General features: G+C 56.1%; 1 protein-coding gene across 2 annotated transcripts in view; it reads right to left on the bottom strand.

Annotated features, from left to right (window-relative positions):
• Nucleotides 1-17,729, bottom strand: part of Col18a1 (collagen type XVIII alpha 1 chain) — a 68,795-nt gene that overhangs the window by 20,874 nt on the left and 30,192 nt on the right. Inside the window, exons 1-3 of one of the 2 annotated variants that reach the window (XM_013145003.3) lie at nucleotides 15,346-15,937; nucleotides 4,880-5,424; nucleotides 812-898 (exon numbers count right to left, since the gene is read on the bottom strand). In XM_013145003.3, the coding sequence (XP_013000457.2) occupies nucleotides 812-898; nucleotides 4,880-5,424; nucleotides 15,346-15,916 (1,203 nt within the window). In that variant the 5' untranslated portion in view covers nucleotides 15,917-15,937. Of the gene's footprint in view, nucleotides 1-811; nucleotides 899-4,879; nucleotides 5,425-15,345; nucleotides 15,938-17,729 lie in introns of those variants that run through there. The other variant, XM_013145004.2, reaches the window with a different exon arrangement.

Raw genomic sequence — 17,729 nt, 5'->3', positions numbered from 1 at the left:
GGAGGAGGGGTACAGATGACACCCAGGACTGAGGAAGCCTGGGCAGGACAGTGTTGGAGGCTCTGTCCAGAGGCTGCCCTGGCCTTACAGGACACATTCGGTACACATGTCAGATACGCACACCCGACACACCAGAGATGTGTCACATGCCAGACACGTGTATCACATACCAGAGATGCAAATGTCACATGCAGGAAATGTACATATCACATGCCAGAAAAACATCACATGCCAGAGACACACCCATCACATGCCAGGCATGTGTGTCACATTGCCAGAGATATACATGTAACTGGCCTGACACATCACATGCCAGAGACACATGCCACTCACCAGACATGTGTATCACATGCTAGAGACACATGTGTCACATGCAGGAGGTGCATATGTCACATGCCATAGGCTCACACGTGCCAGACACTGATGTCACAGACCAAAGGCACATGCCACATGCCAGATACACACAGCACAGAAGACACACACACATTTATTTATTTATTTATTTATTTATTTATTTATTTATTTATTTATTCATTCATACCTAGCACTTGCCAGGCAGGTGCTTATGCTGCTGAGCTAAATCCCCAGCCCCGATACACACTTTTAGAGCTGCTCCCACCCCAGGCCAGGCCATGGTGCTCGGGATGGCCCCTAACAATCACTTTACATTCTGTCACCTAAAACATGAAGTTCAAGCCCCTGTTTATTGCCACAGAGAGAAGTAAAATGCTAGCATCTCTGGAGACCTGTCCTGGCCATCATCAGGACTCAGCCCCCGCGTGTTGCCATCCCACAGCCCAACATCACTCACCCTGTCTTCATCCTCATCCTCCTCATCCTGGCAGCGCACAGGGCTCACCCGGGGATCAGCACGCACCCATAGCTCTGCAATCGCCCCCTAGACAGAGAAGTGGGGTCACAGGCTACTGAGTGTCTGATTCATGCCAGTCCTGCCTGGTGCATATGAGCCCAACTCCAGCAGCCCTCCCTAAGGATGCCACATGCTGCCTGGCCCTTCTATGCCAGGTCATCTGGGAGGCACAGTCAGCACCAGGTACAGAAGGCCCCAACCCCAGGCAGCCTGGCTGGGACAAGGGCATGCAGGTCCCCTGGGACACATGAGCAGCCAGGGCCCACTCGGGCATCTCCACACACTGGCCCTCAGCCAACACCCCTGAAGACAGTATAGGAGCCAGGGCCACGGACCTAAGGCATGGCTGCCACTGACAGGCTATACTTCACACATTTCCAAAAGCAGGGGACCAGCAATCCTGGCACCCACAGTGAGGAGTGGCGCCACATGGCTGAGTCCATGGGAGTCACAGCACCAGTGCACGTACCTGTTGGTGCATGTTATCACGCAGAAATGCATATGATCATGTTGGACAGTATATGGCCATATGAGAGCGCTGTGACCCTAACAGAGCACATGCTCACATATGAACATGTGTGATCATCATGGACATGGCTGATCCTCTCAGAGAACATGCAGTCACATGTGAACACATATGGTCATGATAGACAGCATGTGGTCACATGTGAACATCTGTGGTGCTGATAGCATATAGTCCAGTGCAAACACCTGTGGTCATGATGGAGAGCATGTGGTCACATGTGAACACTTGTGGTCATGTTGGAGAGCATGTGGTCCAGTGTGAACACCTGTGGTCATGATGGATAGCATGTGGTACCTGTGATCATGTTGGAGAGCGTGTGGTCATGTGTAAACACCTGTGTGGTCATGTTGGAGAGCGTGTGGTCTGGTGTGCACACCTATGGTCGTGATGGAGAGCGTGTGATCATGTGTGAACATCTGTGGTCACGTTGGAGAGTATGTGGTTTTGTATGAATGTGTGTGGGCACCAGCACAGGCATGCAGTTGGGCAGTGTGGAGGACAGGCACCCCATCCAGCCCTCCCCATCCGCACTTCAAGTCTCCTGGGAAAGGGATCAAGTCCCGCAGACTCCCAGACCTGCAGTGGTGACTGAGTCACCAGTCTGAGAATCCTAGGGACATGGAGGGGCTGGATCAAATCTTACAAACCTGCTTCTCAGGAGTGTGGGGGATCTGGGGGCTCCCCATAGCTGCGTGCCGACCCCACACCTGAGCCCCACAGGTTGCCCTGCTGCAGACCAAGCAGCTTGCTCTGCCGGGGTACAAGTGCTGCACTGGTGAGGAGCACAGGTGCTGCACTCGCCAGGGCCAAGGCCACCCTGCTGGAACTCTATTGCAGCACTCAGCAGGAACGACATCAGCCACACAAAAGCCATAGGATCCACTGCACATGTGTAATGGCCTCAGCCAAATGGGGACATCCAGGGACATGGGAAGCCTAGGTACATGTGTGTGAATGATCAGAACCCACAAGGCAGAGTGTGTCATGGGGCTGCTTCGCTGCCCTCAGGCACTGTGCCCTGTGTTGGGGACGCTCGGCCCTCTGACACAGCCCTGTCACACTGTGGGGACCCCTGCTCTGTTCTCACGCCTCCTGCACAGCAGCCCTGAGCACTCGATATCTGTGCTTATGCTGTGGCTTGAGCAGAAGTGGCACCTCCATACAGCATCTCGCCGAGACTGTGCCCCTAGCGAGTGTCCAGGGCCCAGGCCTCATCATAGAGGGTGGTGGGCAGGAGCAACTGTGGGAGGCCCAGGGGACATGGTTCAGATCGCACCCATGGGTGAGTGGAACTCCCTCACTAGGTCCAGCTTGGGTGTGGGGGCGTGAGGCCAGAGCCCCACACACTGCTGCCTGACCAGGGAGCCTGTCCTGAGACACGGGCCCCACACAGCTGGTTGTGACCTCGGATACCAGCATCCCCATCACCCCACACCAGGGGACTCATGACCTCAGCCACTTTCACCACTGGACAATAACAGAGATGACAGAAAACACATGCATGGTGAGGGCTGCTGGCCAAAGACGCAGGGAGCAGGGCATCTACTCCCAGCTCCAAGTCGAGTGAGGACCATGATAAAGGGCACTTGGGGCCAAGGGACAGAGGTTGGCTCCAAGGGGAACGAGCTGCCTAGTGAGCGCCAGGCCCTGGGCTCCATCCCAGCATGGGGAGAAAAAGAAAAAAGCAAAACAGAAGAAAAAGAAAAAACAGATAATGAGGAAAGGGCACTTTGAGCAAAAATCATTAAATCAAGAGACACACAGCTCTGGCATGTGGAGTAACAAAGAAAGCAGATGCTGCAGAAGAGTTGGAAAGAGTTTCCTGGAAGCCTGGGTCCCTGGCTGCAGACAGCAGCCTCTAGCACACTCCCCCAGCTGAGCTCCAGAGGGGTGACCCGAGCACACGAGGCACAGCCCGCCCTCTGCCTGAAACAGCACCGAACCTGGCAGCACCATCCTGGCCCGTGTGGTCCAAGGCCCAGGCCCAGGCCCAGGCCCGGGGTGCCTAGTTCTGCCTGAGCCACAGCAGTGGCAGACGGGGGCAACCAGTGGCGTGCACTCCATTTCCCTCACTACTGCACCGTGCATTTCTGTTAAATCCTCACAAGGAGCAGTGACCTGGATCCCTTGCACATGCAGCTCACAGCAGAGTCCACACACAAATGAGACTCCCAAGCCGCTGACCTGACAGGAGGCAGAGCTGGGGCATGGGGTGCAGTGAAGGGAGCGGCTGTGAAGATGGAGGAAGCTTCCTGCCCGTTGCTCCCCTCCTGCCTCGTGACCCAGCTCCTAACACACACCAGTGCCAGTCTGTGGGCAGGTGCCGGGGATCCTTGCTGTAGACCGTGAGGGCGGGCATGCTAGACTCTGGAATCACAGAGAGAAGCAAGCAGCCGAGGGTAGGTGCCTGACTCTGTCCTTCTCCTCACAGACTGCTGGTTAAAGACTGCAGGTGCTACAGGTGTAAACGTCATATTGTCTCACTAGTGTAAGACGCTGGAAGAAATAGAGCAGGTACACATGTGTATATGCGTATAAAACGTAGTTAAGACAGTTACACTACCAATTTCCCTGAGTCCACTGAAGAGAAGAAAGATTTGTGCTGGTGTTATTCAGACAACTGAACGCAGACATCCTGTACCCTGGGTGAATGATTCGGGGATGCCAGTGCACAATGTATGTACTATTGCTGTCCCCTTTGAAACATTTTTTCTTTTTTTTTCACTTTGAAATAAAATGGATTTGAAAAAAAAAAAAAATAGGTGCTTTCTCCAGACCAGACTGAGCCAAACTGGCCCTTCAAATGTCCTGATGGTGTTTAAAAAGCAAAAGGGCAACTGGAACATAAGATCTGCACCACACAGAATCAAGGCTCAACTTCTTTCATCCATAAAGAGGTTGCATAAAGCCAGTAAGAAACGGCCAGGCCTATCCTAAAATGTGAGAACATAAATAGGTCAGTCACTGAAAACACACAGCAGGAAAACAAACAGCCAACGCGGGGCGGAGAAAACACTTGTCTCCACCACCAGCAGCCCTGAACACAGATGAGCAGACTCTGCCTACACACCACCTCTACCCCTCACAGGTGTGCAACATCTACAGAAGGATGCTTGGTTCAGGGCCTGCCGGCACCAGCTTCCAGGGGTTAACAATTTTCAACAGGAGCTGAGGTTTGACTGTACACATCAAGGAACTGGGCTGCCCTTGGCCCCCATTCATCTGACCCAGGCCTAGACCGTCCATCTCACTTGCCACAGACCCAGGATGTAGCCAGGAGGGGCCCTTGTGGCTGGACCCTGAGGGTCACAAAGCCAGTGGTATAAACACTCCAGCTGTGAGGGGGACTCAGGACCAGGAAGCCAGGCTGGCCACCAGCAGGCAGGGCCTCCCCCTAGGCTGCACCAGGTGCACAGCTGCTATACTCCTCTCCAGAGGCCGCACCATCCCACTCCAACCCTCATCTGCCACAGCAGGGTTACCTGGAACTTGTCGGGGTCTGCGCCTCCAGCCTGGCCCACAAAGAGGCCAGCGCCAGGCTCCAGCTCCAGACCCCGTGGGGACCGTGTGAATGGCAGCCTCTGAAACTCCTCGCAGTCCACATAGAGCGCCACAGAGCTGCCTTCCACGCTGAGCGCAAAACGGGTCCACTGGCCCACAAAGGCAGGCAAGCGGAAGCTGGCAGCCGTGCGGGTCTGGCTGGCACCCGGCTCCATGTAGAGCAGTGAGATGTTCTGGTGCTGGTCCTGCACCCCTGAGAGCTTCACGCCCAGCATCACGGCTGCTTGCGACGCGTCTGTGATGGCAAACAGCATGCCCGCAGCCCCCGTGTCTGGTCGCACGTGGAACAGCAGCGAGAAGTCACGGAAGAAGGGGCTGGGCACGTGGTACCGGGCCACTTGGCCATTGTTGGCATCTGGTCCAAAGATATAGGCTGGCCCGACCTCGGGGTCACTGATGGCTGTGATCTGCTGGGGCAGGGGCTCCCCAAGGAGCTGCAGCAGCCCCACCTCCTGGCTGGTGCTCTCTGCAAAGAGAAGACAGCAGGTGAGGGGGCCTGCATCAGGGGAAACCAAGCCAGGAAGGGCACGTCTACATGCTGGCTCTTCCTGGTCCTCTGGGCTATGCCGCCAGGGGCCACCAGTCAGCCCTGCTCATCAGACCCAAAGGTGCAGGACACTCTGTAAGGGACACAATGGCCACAGGTCACATCCGCCCTCAGGGTTTACAGGGGCCATAGCAGAAACACATTAGGAGCAGTGTACCCCAGAAGAAACAGCATCTCTGCACTGCAGGAAGAGAGGACCCTGGCCCCAAGCACCCTGCACTCTGTCCAGGCTGGGACGGCCAGGAAGGGACAGGAAGGTGCATGAACTGCTCCTGCAGGGCCATCCCTCCTGGGCCCCGAGGGAGGCATCTCATCCCCAGCTTTTCTGGCCAAGCTGCTGGCTTGGGAGTCTCCTGGGCCAGGGGCAATGTCGGGCTCCCAGGAGGTACAGCTTTTCAGCCTCTCACTGGAGTGCAGATCTCTCTATGCACCCATGGTCTGTAGTCTTCTGAGTCACCCAGAGTTGCCACAAGACCCTCAAGCATTCACCACACACCCACATGCCCACACTGAGCCCAATGTCTCCCTGGAGTCACTGAGCACAGGTGTGCACACACATGTACACACAGCACATGCATGCACATGCAGCCATGGCATTGCGTCCTCACCCTCAGGCCCTGTCCTTCCCACTGGGACTGAGCCCACCTACATCTAGGGGCACAGCCACCACTGGGCACAGGAGAGCAGTGCCACTTCAGGAGACCATCACTTGGGGCCCTGGCCAGCATCATGCCAGCCGTACATGTGCCAGTCACACAGGAGGGGATGCCTTGCAGTGGGCAGGCCATGGCCAAGAGCTCTCCTGGGATGGGGCAATCTGACAGAGGCAGTAGTGAAGTGTCCATGTGTACAAGCATGTGTGTACGTAAGTCACGGTGCAGCTGCAGGGCCGGGCTGAATGGGACTCCCAAGCAGAGGAGGAGGGAAGAGATGCAGAACCTCAATGTCATGGGGCATCCCCGAGCTCCCGTAAGGTCAGGGTGAAAACTGAGGTATGGCCGCCCCCAAGTGGATGCACCCTCCCATGTCCATGTGGCAGCCTGGCCGTCGCTAGGGACCTTGGTCTCTCCCCGCCTCCTGCAGGAGGCCCCTCCATGATGCCTAGAGCAGGACAGTTGTGGACACAGCTGTTCTCCATATTGGCCATCCCAAAGCTGAAGGCAGCTGACCTGGGCCCTGGGACAGATGCCACTGTTCCCACAGTGACACCAGAAAGCGGTGATCTCCAGCCTGAGTGCCAGTGATAAAACCACAAACTTCTTTCCCAGGGCAGAGCCCTGTCCTCCAATTAACACGCACAGCGACACAGCAGCTGCCGCCTCCTGGGCCGGACCCACAGGGAGGTACAGTTGGCTCTTCCCAAAGTCCTCCCATTTCCTCACCATGAAATTCCTACAGCTCCCCAGCGAGCAAGCGGCCTCCGCATGCCAGGGCCCTAAGGTCACTGGATAGCTCTGCGTCACACACCCATGACAGCCAAGGTCCCCGCCTCCACACCCAGCAGTGGCCCAGCTGCCTTGGACGGAAGCTGTGATCCCTCCCTCTACAAGGCAGGCCTGAGCTGTGCTGCCCCTTCCCTAAGGCCAGGAACAGTTAGGTGGGGACCTGGCCAGGGCGGCTGTTAGACCATCTGCTCTGTGACGGCCGGGACTTGAGCCCAGCTCACAAAGCTGCACAGTGACCAAGCAAGCCAGGTGGCCCTTGAGCTTTGCCTGGCTGTACCCCCCACATCCCGCCAGTGCAGCCCCAGTGAGAAGGCACACTGTGTCACGTGGATTGCATATCGGGTGCTTCTGGGACACTACTGGGGTTTTCAGTACCTCTAGGTCAAGAGACACATGACAGACACTGAGGTCCTCACGGAACCAGAAGTCACAACCCAGAATCTATGGGAATAGACAAAAGCAAGAGCTCAAGGCCAACCTGAACTGCACAGCAAGACCCTGTCTCAAGACAAAAAAAAAAAAAAAAGGAATCAAGAGGAAGGACAGGTTAAAAGGCTCTGTTATCATGGGCTGGGGCGCACTCCTGCATTAGACAAAAGAAGACTGCAGGTCAGAGCATGAAGGGCAGATGTGGAGAGAAGACAGCACAGCAAGAAAAATCCATCACTGAGTTGTCAGGAAAACATCAAAAACAACAGTAAAAATGGAAAAGCATCAGACAAACAGACAAAGTAAGCATTGCATCAGTCGTGCAGATAAAACCAAGTCCATTGTGAAGTCATCGTGGGCAAAGGGCAAGATGTCACATCTGTCAGACTGAGGCCAGGCATCCTGCTGGGCAGGGCATCAGGGCCCAGACACACATGGGTCATCAATCCTGGGCTGAAATCCCACCAAGATAGAAAGGGACACCTGGAACCTGCAGGGCGATTTTAGGGCAAACAGCAGGTGGACACAAGGATGGTGCGGACGCCACAAAGATGCCCACAGAGGCTCTCACGCCTCTTTGTGCTCAGCGCTGCCTCAGTGGCCTGGCGGACACACCCAACCACCAAAGGGAAAGCACAAGAGAACAGGCAGTGCTCCAGGGGACACCAGGTACCCCCAGCTCTCCTGGGATGCCAGGCCTCAGGAACCCACCAAGTCAGTGTCTAAACACCAAAGAGGAGAATGACAATACACCAAAAACCCCTGTAGAACTCAGAGACTCAGACCTTAGAAACGCAAGCATCAGTCTGAAGCCTGCCTCACAGTAACTGTGGTTTGTAACCCCACATCCTGTTTTGTACATAAGTTAAATGGATTTTAAGAAACTATCAGTTTATGCCTGGGGCACACACTGACTGCAAAGAGTGGACCGCAGGACATCTGCACCCAGAGAGCTGGGCTGAGCGTGCCGCAGTGCTTGCCAATCATTATACTGAGCCCAGGGCCAGGATGCAGGATGATAAATGAAACCCCACGCAGTCACAAAGAAGACGATAGGTATGTACAAAAGGCCAGGGGGCAGAAATGTGGACACTCTGTTACAGAACACAGCTATAAGAACAGCGAGGTAGGGAAAGAGGCCAAAGCTGTGGAAACACAGGGTGCAGCCAGCAGAATCACAGATGTCCTCATCCTCACATCACTTTAAATGTAAAGGGATGAAACTCTTCGACCTAAAGGCAGAGACTGGCAGAATGGATTTCACAATCTAGAATCCAAGGACAGGCACAAGGGCTTGCTTTAGATCCAAACAGGCTGAGAGTGAAGGGATGGAAAGGATGTTCCCCCACAACAGCAAATAGAGCAAAGGCAGCTGTGCTGATGCCAAACAGACATTAAATCACAGAGGGTTATAAGGAACGAAGGAGGGAATGAAGTATTAACAGCTTCACTATGAAGGTGTAACCATTACCCATCTCCACACCTCGTAATAGTGCATAGATTCATGAAGCAAAGCTCGGAGCAGTGGAGGAGCCACTGAAGACTGCAGCAATGTCCTGGAGCCTTCAGTCTCCTCTCAGTAATGGACAAAACAGCCTGACCGAGGTAGGGAAGGACTCAGGGGCTTCCAGGACACAACAGACCAGCCAGACCCAGCACAGGATGACCCAGCCAGGGACAGGACACACACTGCTGCCCAGACCACAAATGAGCATCAGCAGACTTCAAATGCAGGCTCCAACCACAGGAAGGCAAAGCTAGAAACACAAAGAAGCAAAACTGGAAAACTTTACATTTTGTGGAAATTAAATAATGTTCTCAAACAGCCAATGAATCAAGAAGAAATCAAAAAAATAAATGAGAAAAACACTTAGAGACAAACACAAATGAAAACAGTACATAAAATCTTAACAGGACACAAGCAAACACAATAGAGGTGGAATTCATAGCCACATTTTATTTAAAAAGACAAGAAGACCTCCAATGAACAACACAGTTCACATAATAAGGACTAGAAAGAGGAGAAGAAAACAGAAGGAAAAGAACATAAAGATGAGCACAGAGGTCAACGATGCAGAGGACAGGAAAACAAGAGTGGAAAATCAATGGAGCCAAAAGTTGGCTTTCTGGAAAGATCAACAAACAAAAAGATTGACAAACCTTTAGCTCACCAGATGGAGAAAAAAAGACTCAAGTTACCAAGATCAAAGCTAGGACGTTATCGATTCTACAGGAATTAAAGAGAGTCAACAAATTGGGTAATAATGTTGATGAAACGGCAAGATGAAATGAAGAACAGAAATAGAAACCCTGGGACAAGGCTAGATCAGTAATCAAAAATCCTCTCATCAAGAAAGCCCCTGGAGGGCTGGGGATTTAGCTCAGCGGCATAAGCGCCTGCCTTGCAAGCAGGCAGTCGTGAGTTCGATCCCTGGTACCAATAAAAAGGAAAAAGACCAAAAAAAAAGAAGAAAGCCCCTGGACCCAGTGGTTTTGGGGGCTCCACTAAACTGTACAGAAATCACAGCAATCCCTCTCAAACATCTCCACCAAGGACAGAAACTTCCCAACTTACCCAGTGAGGTGAGCACTACTGGAAACCAAAGTCAGACAAAGATACTGCAAGGAGAGAAAACTCCAGGCCAGCATCCCTCACAAACATCAACACAAAATTCTCAACAAAATGGCAGCAAGCTGAACCCAGGTCACCCAGGGGATCACACAGCACAACTGAGCGGGTAATTCCTGGTGCAGGACGTTCATAGGAAACCAAGCACCGTGCTGATGCCATGAAAACCCAGAGTCATCTCAGCCGAGGCAGGAAAGGCATAGGACAAAATCCGACACCCTTTCATGATAAAAATGCTTGACCATCAAGGAAGCATCATGCCATCTTGGCAGGCCCTGAAAGAAGAACCAGGCAGACTGCATGCCCCAGATGGCATGCCCCAAGCAAGCACCGCTTTCCCCGCTGCCAATGACTCAAACTATAACAAAGCGAAAAAGAGTTATAAAAAGCTTGCAACCTGAAAAGGAAAGGAAAGCACGGAGCTATCACCACCTGCAGATAGGATGCTACCTGTAGAAAACCCTGTGGGAGCCATGGCTCTGTAAGAAACACCAGGCTTAATATAGCAGCAGGACACAAAGGGAGCACCCAGAAATCACTGCTCTCCTCAAGCAGCGGGCAGTGTGGAAGGAAGTGACAAACACAGAGTCCCAGGGTGACAACATTAAAGAGAGAAGGTGCTCAGCACCCAACTTAGCCAAGAAGATGACAGACGTGAGCCACCAAAACTGCAGCACACTCTGAGAGAAGCCGAGGGAGGTATAAACAAGTGGCAACAGCCTGTGGCCACGGGTCAGCAGTTAGGTCATCAAGTTCTCACCCGATTGTGCAGCTGTGGGCAAACGCCACAGACAGCGACCTAGAACAGAAGTTAGTTTTCCAGGCTCTGGAGGCCAGGCCCCACCCTGCCAAGCCCGAGCCCTCCTAGCTGAGCCTCTCAGGAAACCAACACCACATCCATGGGTGGCAGAAGGGACGGGTCAGCAAACCTGCTCCCCTCAACCTCGAGCGTTTCACAAGGCACTGACCCCGGTCCTGGAGTCAGGGCTCTGGAGACTTCCTGACCCCCAGAGGCCACACCTCCTAATGGGATTGGGGTGAGCATGAATCTGGGGGGACACAGTGGATGTCGGCATCACCAAGGTGACCCATAGGACCTCCAGCCACCCCACTCTGCATGCAAACCACTGCCTGGCCACAGCCATCTTCCGCCAGTGCTGAGGTCCAGGAGGATGGAAGACCTGGCACCAGCATGGGCCTCTCTGCCTTCCTCTCTGGTACTTGAAGCCGCTCCACATGTGACCTTCTTGTGCTCCTTGTCCCCCCACTGCTGTGGCTGCCTCCTTGATCAGGGCTCCAGTGGGCGCAGTGCAGACATGCAGTGGGTATGTGGGACCATGGCACACGCTGGTGGTCTCCCGCAGGGAGACCCTCCACACAGGGATTCTTGTCGCTCCCTTTGGTGATGTCAGGAAGATCACGTGGACACCATTCTCCCAGTGGTGGGAAAACCACGAGCAGCTTACCTGCCTGTAATTTCCTTTCTGCATCATCCAGTTTGAGCCTATCCAACTGGATCCCCTCTGCACTTTATGCTATGTTGCACTAGCGAAGATGCAGAGTCAGAGAGGAGTCAGCAGCGGGCACAAGACAAGCAAAGGCTCTGTCTGCCGCCTTCTGACGGGGGAAGGGACAGTCTTGTCCACCAGCAGAGCCTCGAAAACTGCATGAAGCAGGTATTTCACCCATCACCGGCATGGACAAGGAGAAAGATGCCCAGGAAAGGCCTGGCTACAACGCTACTAAGAACACAACACCCCAAAGCACCATGATATCTGGTTTGGCGCTGCATACCATATGCACAGGCAATAAAGAAAAACACAAACTGGGTTCCATGAAAAAAATTTACCACTCTGCATCAAAAACAGTAGACAGCCCACAGCCCACAGAAAGGGAGGAAATACTTGCATGTGGTTGGTAACTCTGCCAAGGGGTTAATACCCAGAGCACAAGAGAATCCCTCAGGTTCATCAGCGACAGCAAGGCAACCGACTGAAAGGGGCAAGGGCTGGTGCACACAGGGCACACAGCCACACTGATTGGCAGGAATAGGAGCTCCAAGGAGACCCCACTTCACACCTATTTGAGGCGCTTAGGCCAAAACACAACAGAAGGTAGTGCCGAGAGACCAATCCCACACGGTCTCATTCAGGAGACCACACCCGGATGCAGGAGCGGGAGGGAGGCAGAGAACTGAGCTAGGGGCACAGGTTCCAAGGACTCAGGGTGAACAAGCTTGGAGTCTGAGCACCACGCTGGTGACAGCAGCAGCAATGCCGCAGCACCTCACGCAAGGCCACCTCATGCGGCCACGCCACGTGACATGTCTGTCACTCCACACCAGCGTGGCGAGGATTCCAAGATGCCTAAGTGCTCAAAACCTTGCACCAGGTGCACGCAGGGTTCCCGCACCCCAGCCCACCCTGGGCAGGGATGCTGAGTCACAGCCGCTGGGTGTGGCCGGACAGGAGCCCATGGGCGCTCAGTCAGCTGATTCAGAAAGCGTCTGCAGGCCGCACAGCATGAGAGAAAAGCATGTAGGTAGTTTTCCATGGAAGTGCTTTGTCTCCTTTCTGAATCAAAGTTAAATAGAAACCTCGAGTTAACTGAAGCGTTCTGAGGAGCACTAATGCTCCGAACGCCCATGCCTGACTGGAGGAGCAAAGTGGAGCCCTGGGCCACACCTGTCTGGGGAGTAGGGACAGCCCTCAGGGCTCCTCCTCCTCCTTGGCCATCCTCATCCCCAAGGCCCAGTGCCCTGGCCATCATGCAGACCTGGCTCCATGTCATTCTCAAGCAATGTGGAGAGCAGCCTGCACAACCTGGCCTGGTCACTCATGCCCAGCAGCTTTGGGAGGGAGGTTAGGGGGCAGAGGCAGGGCCTGGATACAGCACCTCTGCAGGCCCAGTGTGCAAGAGTATGGGCTTTGGTGCTCAAAACCCTAAGTGTGCAGGTGTGCATAGGGGTGTGCAGGACCAGGCGACAGGCCAGGCCCATGAGCAGAGGGTACACATGGGGACAGCACCAGAGTGTTCTGCACAGGCATGAAGGGGTGGCAGGTCTGGCTCCCTCCTGCCAGGTTCTTCCTCCCTGCCTAGCACTGCCCTGACCACACTGGCTGGGGTCACTATCGAGGGTCAGTGCTCAGGGCTTCCACTCCAGGACCTCACAGCCACCTCCAAGGGACCAGGCACCAAGGTCCCTTCCTGTCCCATTGCAACTTCTCCCTCCTGCCCACCTCAAGCTAGGTAGCAGTGTCCAATTGGTGTAAGGCCCACTCCCGGAGGACCCAGGGAGGGGTCCAAGGATGGGGACATTCCCCTGCCAGCCATGTCTGAGAGGCCATGGCCTGATGATGTGCCGCCCACCTCTGGCCTACGGGGACACAGGTCACCAGCCTGATGGAAGAGCCCCCTTCGGCTCTACTGGGGACATAGCCAATGCGTCCAGATGTTCTCTGAAAAGTCCCTTTCAGGCACTGGCTGGCCAGCTGGCTACAGGGAAAGAAACTCCTCACCCATGCTGCCCAGCTTGGATCCAGCCAGCATGAAGACCTCCCAGAGCCAGCCTAGTCTGAACCCCACATGGCCAAGCCTCACCAACAGGGGACCTGGCTTCCTGAGCTTGACCTTGGGCTGCAGGGCTCCTCCAGAAGGAATCTGGCTATGCTTGAGCTGCCCAGGCTCCCACAGAAAAGCTGCCCCTCACAGGACCAGAGCAAAGGGCTTGGCCAGCCAGGTGAGGTGCCACCCCACATGGAGGCCTGGGCTGCCTTGGTTGTTCCAGAGATGGAGGCAAGCAAGTGTCAGGAACAGGGCCACAGACGTGCACACACACCAAACACACATGTGCAAGGCCACCCAGCTCACACCCTCAGCGCCCTACCCTGCCCTGCCCACACTCTGTCTTGACCTAGTCCTGCAGAGGTCTGGGGGACTCTGGGGTTTGCTGAACCAAACTGGCCAAGACTTGCTTGGAACCCCAGCCCAGCAGCCCAGTGCATGGGATCCTGACAGTTCCCACACAGCCACCCCCACCTGACGCAGAGTCAAGGCTGTGTCTGCAGGTATGGAGAATAGGACCCTCACATCCCATAGCATGGCCACAGCTACAAGGTACACCCAGGCCAAGGAGGAAGAGCTGGAATAGAGCCAGTGGAGGCGCCACAGAGCCTGATCTGCTGCCCATGTCCTCCTCCCTCTTGTCCCTGCCACCCCCACTGGCCAGTTGCCGGGTGGGGTAAACCCCGGTAGGCAGGTGCATGGAGTACATGCAGGAGGCTGGGGCTGTGCAGGCCCTGGGAGCAGCCAGACCTCTCAACCTTTGAGAAGCTCACAAGACCCCTCCCTGACCCCCTGGCCACTTAAATGGCAAAGTGTAAGGACCAGGGCACAGGCCAAGCCACAGCTTTGGGCTTCAGTTTCCCAGTGTGATTGAGGGGACCGTAGACTGTCCTAGAACCAAGACAAGAACTAAATCACTGGTGCCCCCACCACCTGCAGCAGCACAGAGCCCCTGGCCACAACCCCTCTTGGTGACACCATGCTGTCTGCCATTGTGGCCTGCAGCCACAACTCCACAACCCCAATGGCCTCCCTACAAGGCTGGGGCTGTCCTGGTCCCCTGGCCAGGCACTGGGGGAAGGGCTGGGCAATTACCTGCTGCCGGCCCAATGAACACACAGAGCCCATCCTCCTGGGCACGCAGCGTGGCACAGGCCACAGGCAGCGGCCCCCCATCCAGGTGGCTCCAGCACGAGTCCTCCACAGCCTCACAGAACTGGCGGCAGGGCGGCAGAGAGAGCAGTGGGCCAGGGCCACAGGGGGGCAACAGCAGCAGGCAGAAGAACCAGGCGAGGAAAGGGTGGCAGTGTGTCTGCATGAGGCGCCCCCAGGCCTGCGCAGCCACCCACAACTCCTCAATGTCCCTGTGGTGCAGGTAGTTGGGCAGCCAGGAGCGCTCCACACCCAGGTGGCTGCAGACGGGCAGAGCGGATGTCAGGGGCAGGCAGCGGCCGTCGGGTGTCGGGGGGCCAAGCCCCAGCAGTGCAGAATAGTTAGTGAGCCCAGGCCCCGCGGAAGAAGCCGCAGGAGAGACCCTTGCACCGATGACCCCAGGGAAAGGTTCCACAGCCACTAGAGAGAGCCAGGCTGAGGGGCCGGAGGAGAGAGCAGAGGGCATGCCCGCCACCACAGAAAGCACCTGTCGGAAGCTGGGATGTCCACGGAGTCGCTGGCTGCCCCAGGGAGGGGCCCCACCCAGTGCAGCAGAGAGGACAGCTCTCCCTGCGGGCACAGGCGACACAGGGGATCCCCTTGGCAGTGCCGGGGACCTACCCAGAGATGGAGGTAGCTGGGTGGGCATGGCCAGGGCACCAGCCTCCGCTGTCTGAGTACCCAGAACCCATGGGGCTCCCAGATTGGACCAGAGGGTAGGCCCACTGTCCTGGGAGTCACTATAGGGTCCCTCGAGGGTGTGCGGCTCTGTAGGGGTTGAGGTGGCAGCAGAGGCCCCGGTGGGGGCAGCATCGTCCCACAGCTGGATGAAGCTCCGAATGCCCTGAGCCACATTCAGGATCTTGGCACCAACGCCTGCGATGTTCTCCTCCTCCTTCAAATCCAGGCTCCCGGCAGAGGCAGCCAGGCTGGAGGGGGTGACGTGGGAAGCAGAGCTCTTGCTCCAGGTGACCTCCTGTTCCTTCAAGGCCAGCTGGGTGCTGGCAGGGGCTGTCGTTGGCTCCGTGGGGCCACGCTGGGAGGGGTGGCCCTGGGGCTGGGAGACCGGAGTGGCTGTGGAGTCACTGGTCGTTGAGGACCAGAGCCATTCCAGGGGCAGCAGGGTGGCCCAGGTGGGCGTCAGGCAGCAGGCAAGCAGCAGCACCAGGCATCCGCTGGGCTTGGGAGCCATCGGGGCTGTGTGCTGGGCTGTGTGCAAGGCAGGCAGGACCGCCTCTGCCAGCTGGGAGGAGGGGCTAGCCGGTAGCCCTCTCCGCCTCCTTTTGCCTTCCAAGCACGGCCAAGCTGCTCCTCCTGCCACTCCCACAGGAGGGACCAAGGTGATGGGCACCTTCAGTTAACTGCTTCCTCCACACCAGGGGAGGGGGCTGGGGGCACTCAGGAATGTGGGCGGAGTGTCGCCCACTCTCCCTGGCCTGGGAGCTGCTGAGTTTCTGCCTGGGGTGTGTGTGGGCCTGGGGGCTGCAGGCCAGGCCTGTGCCCCTGGGGACACTGCAGCAGCAGCTGGCCCACCCTCCCCACAGTCCAGAATGCTGGAGCGCTGGCCCGGGGCCACAGCTCTGTGGTAAAACTGGAAGTTAAAAAATGCTCAACTCCTTACAATTCCAATTCTGATCCAACTGCTGCCTCAGAGGTGGGAGGCGGCAAGGGGAGGGTCCAGTGGCCATCCGGGTTCAGCCTTCCCACCCACACAGACCTAGGACCCAGGGCCACTCCACCAGCTCCCCACGCCTCCCCAGGACTGCAGCCTTCCAGGACCCGCTGGCATCACTGCACCAAATGTCCAGGGTCCAGGAAATGCTGGACCCTGATCAACAGCACACAGGTGGGCAGCAATAGGAAGGCAGAGGACAACTCACGGGATCTAGTAAGTCTCGGCTGCCTGGCGCCGGGCCTTCAGAAAGCAGAGAAAGCAGTTGGGGAACGGGGGACACAGCCTTCTGGGAGTGACTGTCCCAAGGTTAACAGCTCCTGAAGGGGAGGGGAGAGGGTGCTGCAGTATCACCTTCCACCCCCTGAGGGCCAGGTGGTCCCACAGGGTGGAACAGCACCTGGCTGGACCCTGGGGACGAGGGGGCACCACCGGCTTCCTTCCCACAGCCTTGCGCCACATGACTGTGAGACCACGGCTCAGAGAACAGGGACCCCAACATGAGGGGCCTCCCAACTGTGAGAGCAAAAGGCTCCCTTCCTGGAGCCTCACTGTGTGGGGACAGGGAGCAGGCTGCGGGGACTCGGGGCATCCAGTGGGAATGGCAATGGGGTTTTGCAACACTGGGGTTGAACCCAGGGCCCGCACAAAAAGCTACATCTGCAGCCCTTTTTAATTCTTTTCTTTAGAGAGCAGAGTTTCACTTAGTCACTAAGTTGCCCAGGCTGGCCTTGAACTTGAGATCCTCCTGCCTCAGCCTCCTAGAGAGCTGGAATGATAGACTATGCCACCCTGATAGGTTCAATTTGAAGTTGTAAATAACAATGAACTTGCAAAACGAGATGAACCACAGTTACTCTGACAGCTGAGGCTTCGCACTGCTGTGACACAATGTATGCATCACCATCAAAACCCTGCAAAGACACAACCACAGGCCGCTGGCCTGGACCCCAGTTCCATGCTGCCCACCCCACCTGCTGCCCCACGACCCTGCCCACTGTCCATATTCCTGCTGGGTCCTGGTCTGCAGGGCAAAGCCTGCTGCCTCCCTCCAGTGCCACTGGAAGAAGGAGGCTCCACAGAGGCCCGCATACAAGTGACCCCCACCCAGGACAGGACTGCCCAGCCTGGAAGGCACAGGCTGAGCCCAGGGACCTGCAGGCTGCTTCACCTTGACTCTCTCCCGAGCCAGAGGGACAGGCACGGCCTCTGCAGGATATGTCTCTCACTGTGACCACTCCAGCCTGAAGCAGCACCTGTGCTCCAGCAGAGCCCAGGTCAGCCATGTCCAGCTGTCCTAGCAGGCACTGGTACTGCTCAGGTCTCTGGGCCT

This window comes from Cavia porcellus, unplaced genomic scaffold (genome assembly GCF_034190915.1).
Source record: "Cavia porcellus strain 051 isolate PalLab524CR breed Dunkin Hartley unplaced genomic scaffold, mCavPor4.1 scaffold_15, whole genome shotgun sequence".
Lineage (NCBI taxonomy): Eukaryota > Metazoa > Chordata > Mammalia > Rodentia > Caviidae > Cavia > Cavia porcellus.
The sequence above is the reverse complement of the archived record's forward strand: the minus strand, read 5'-3'. Positions and strand labels throughout refer to the sequence as shown.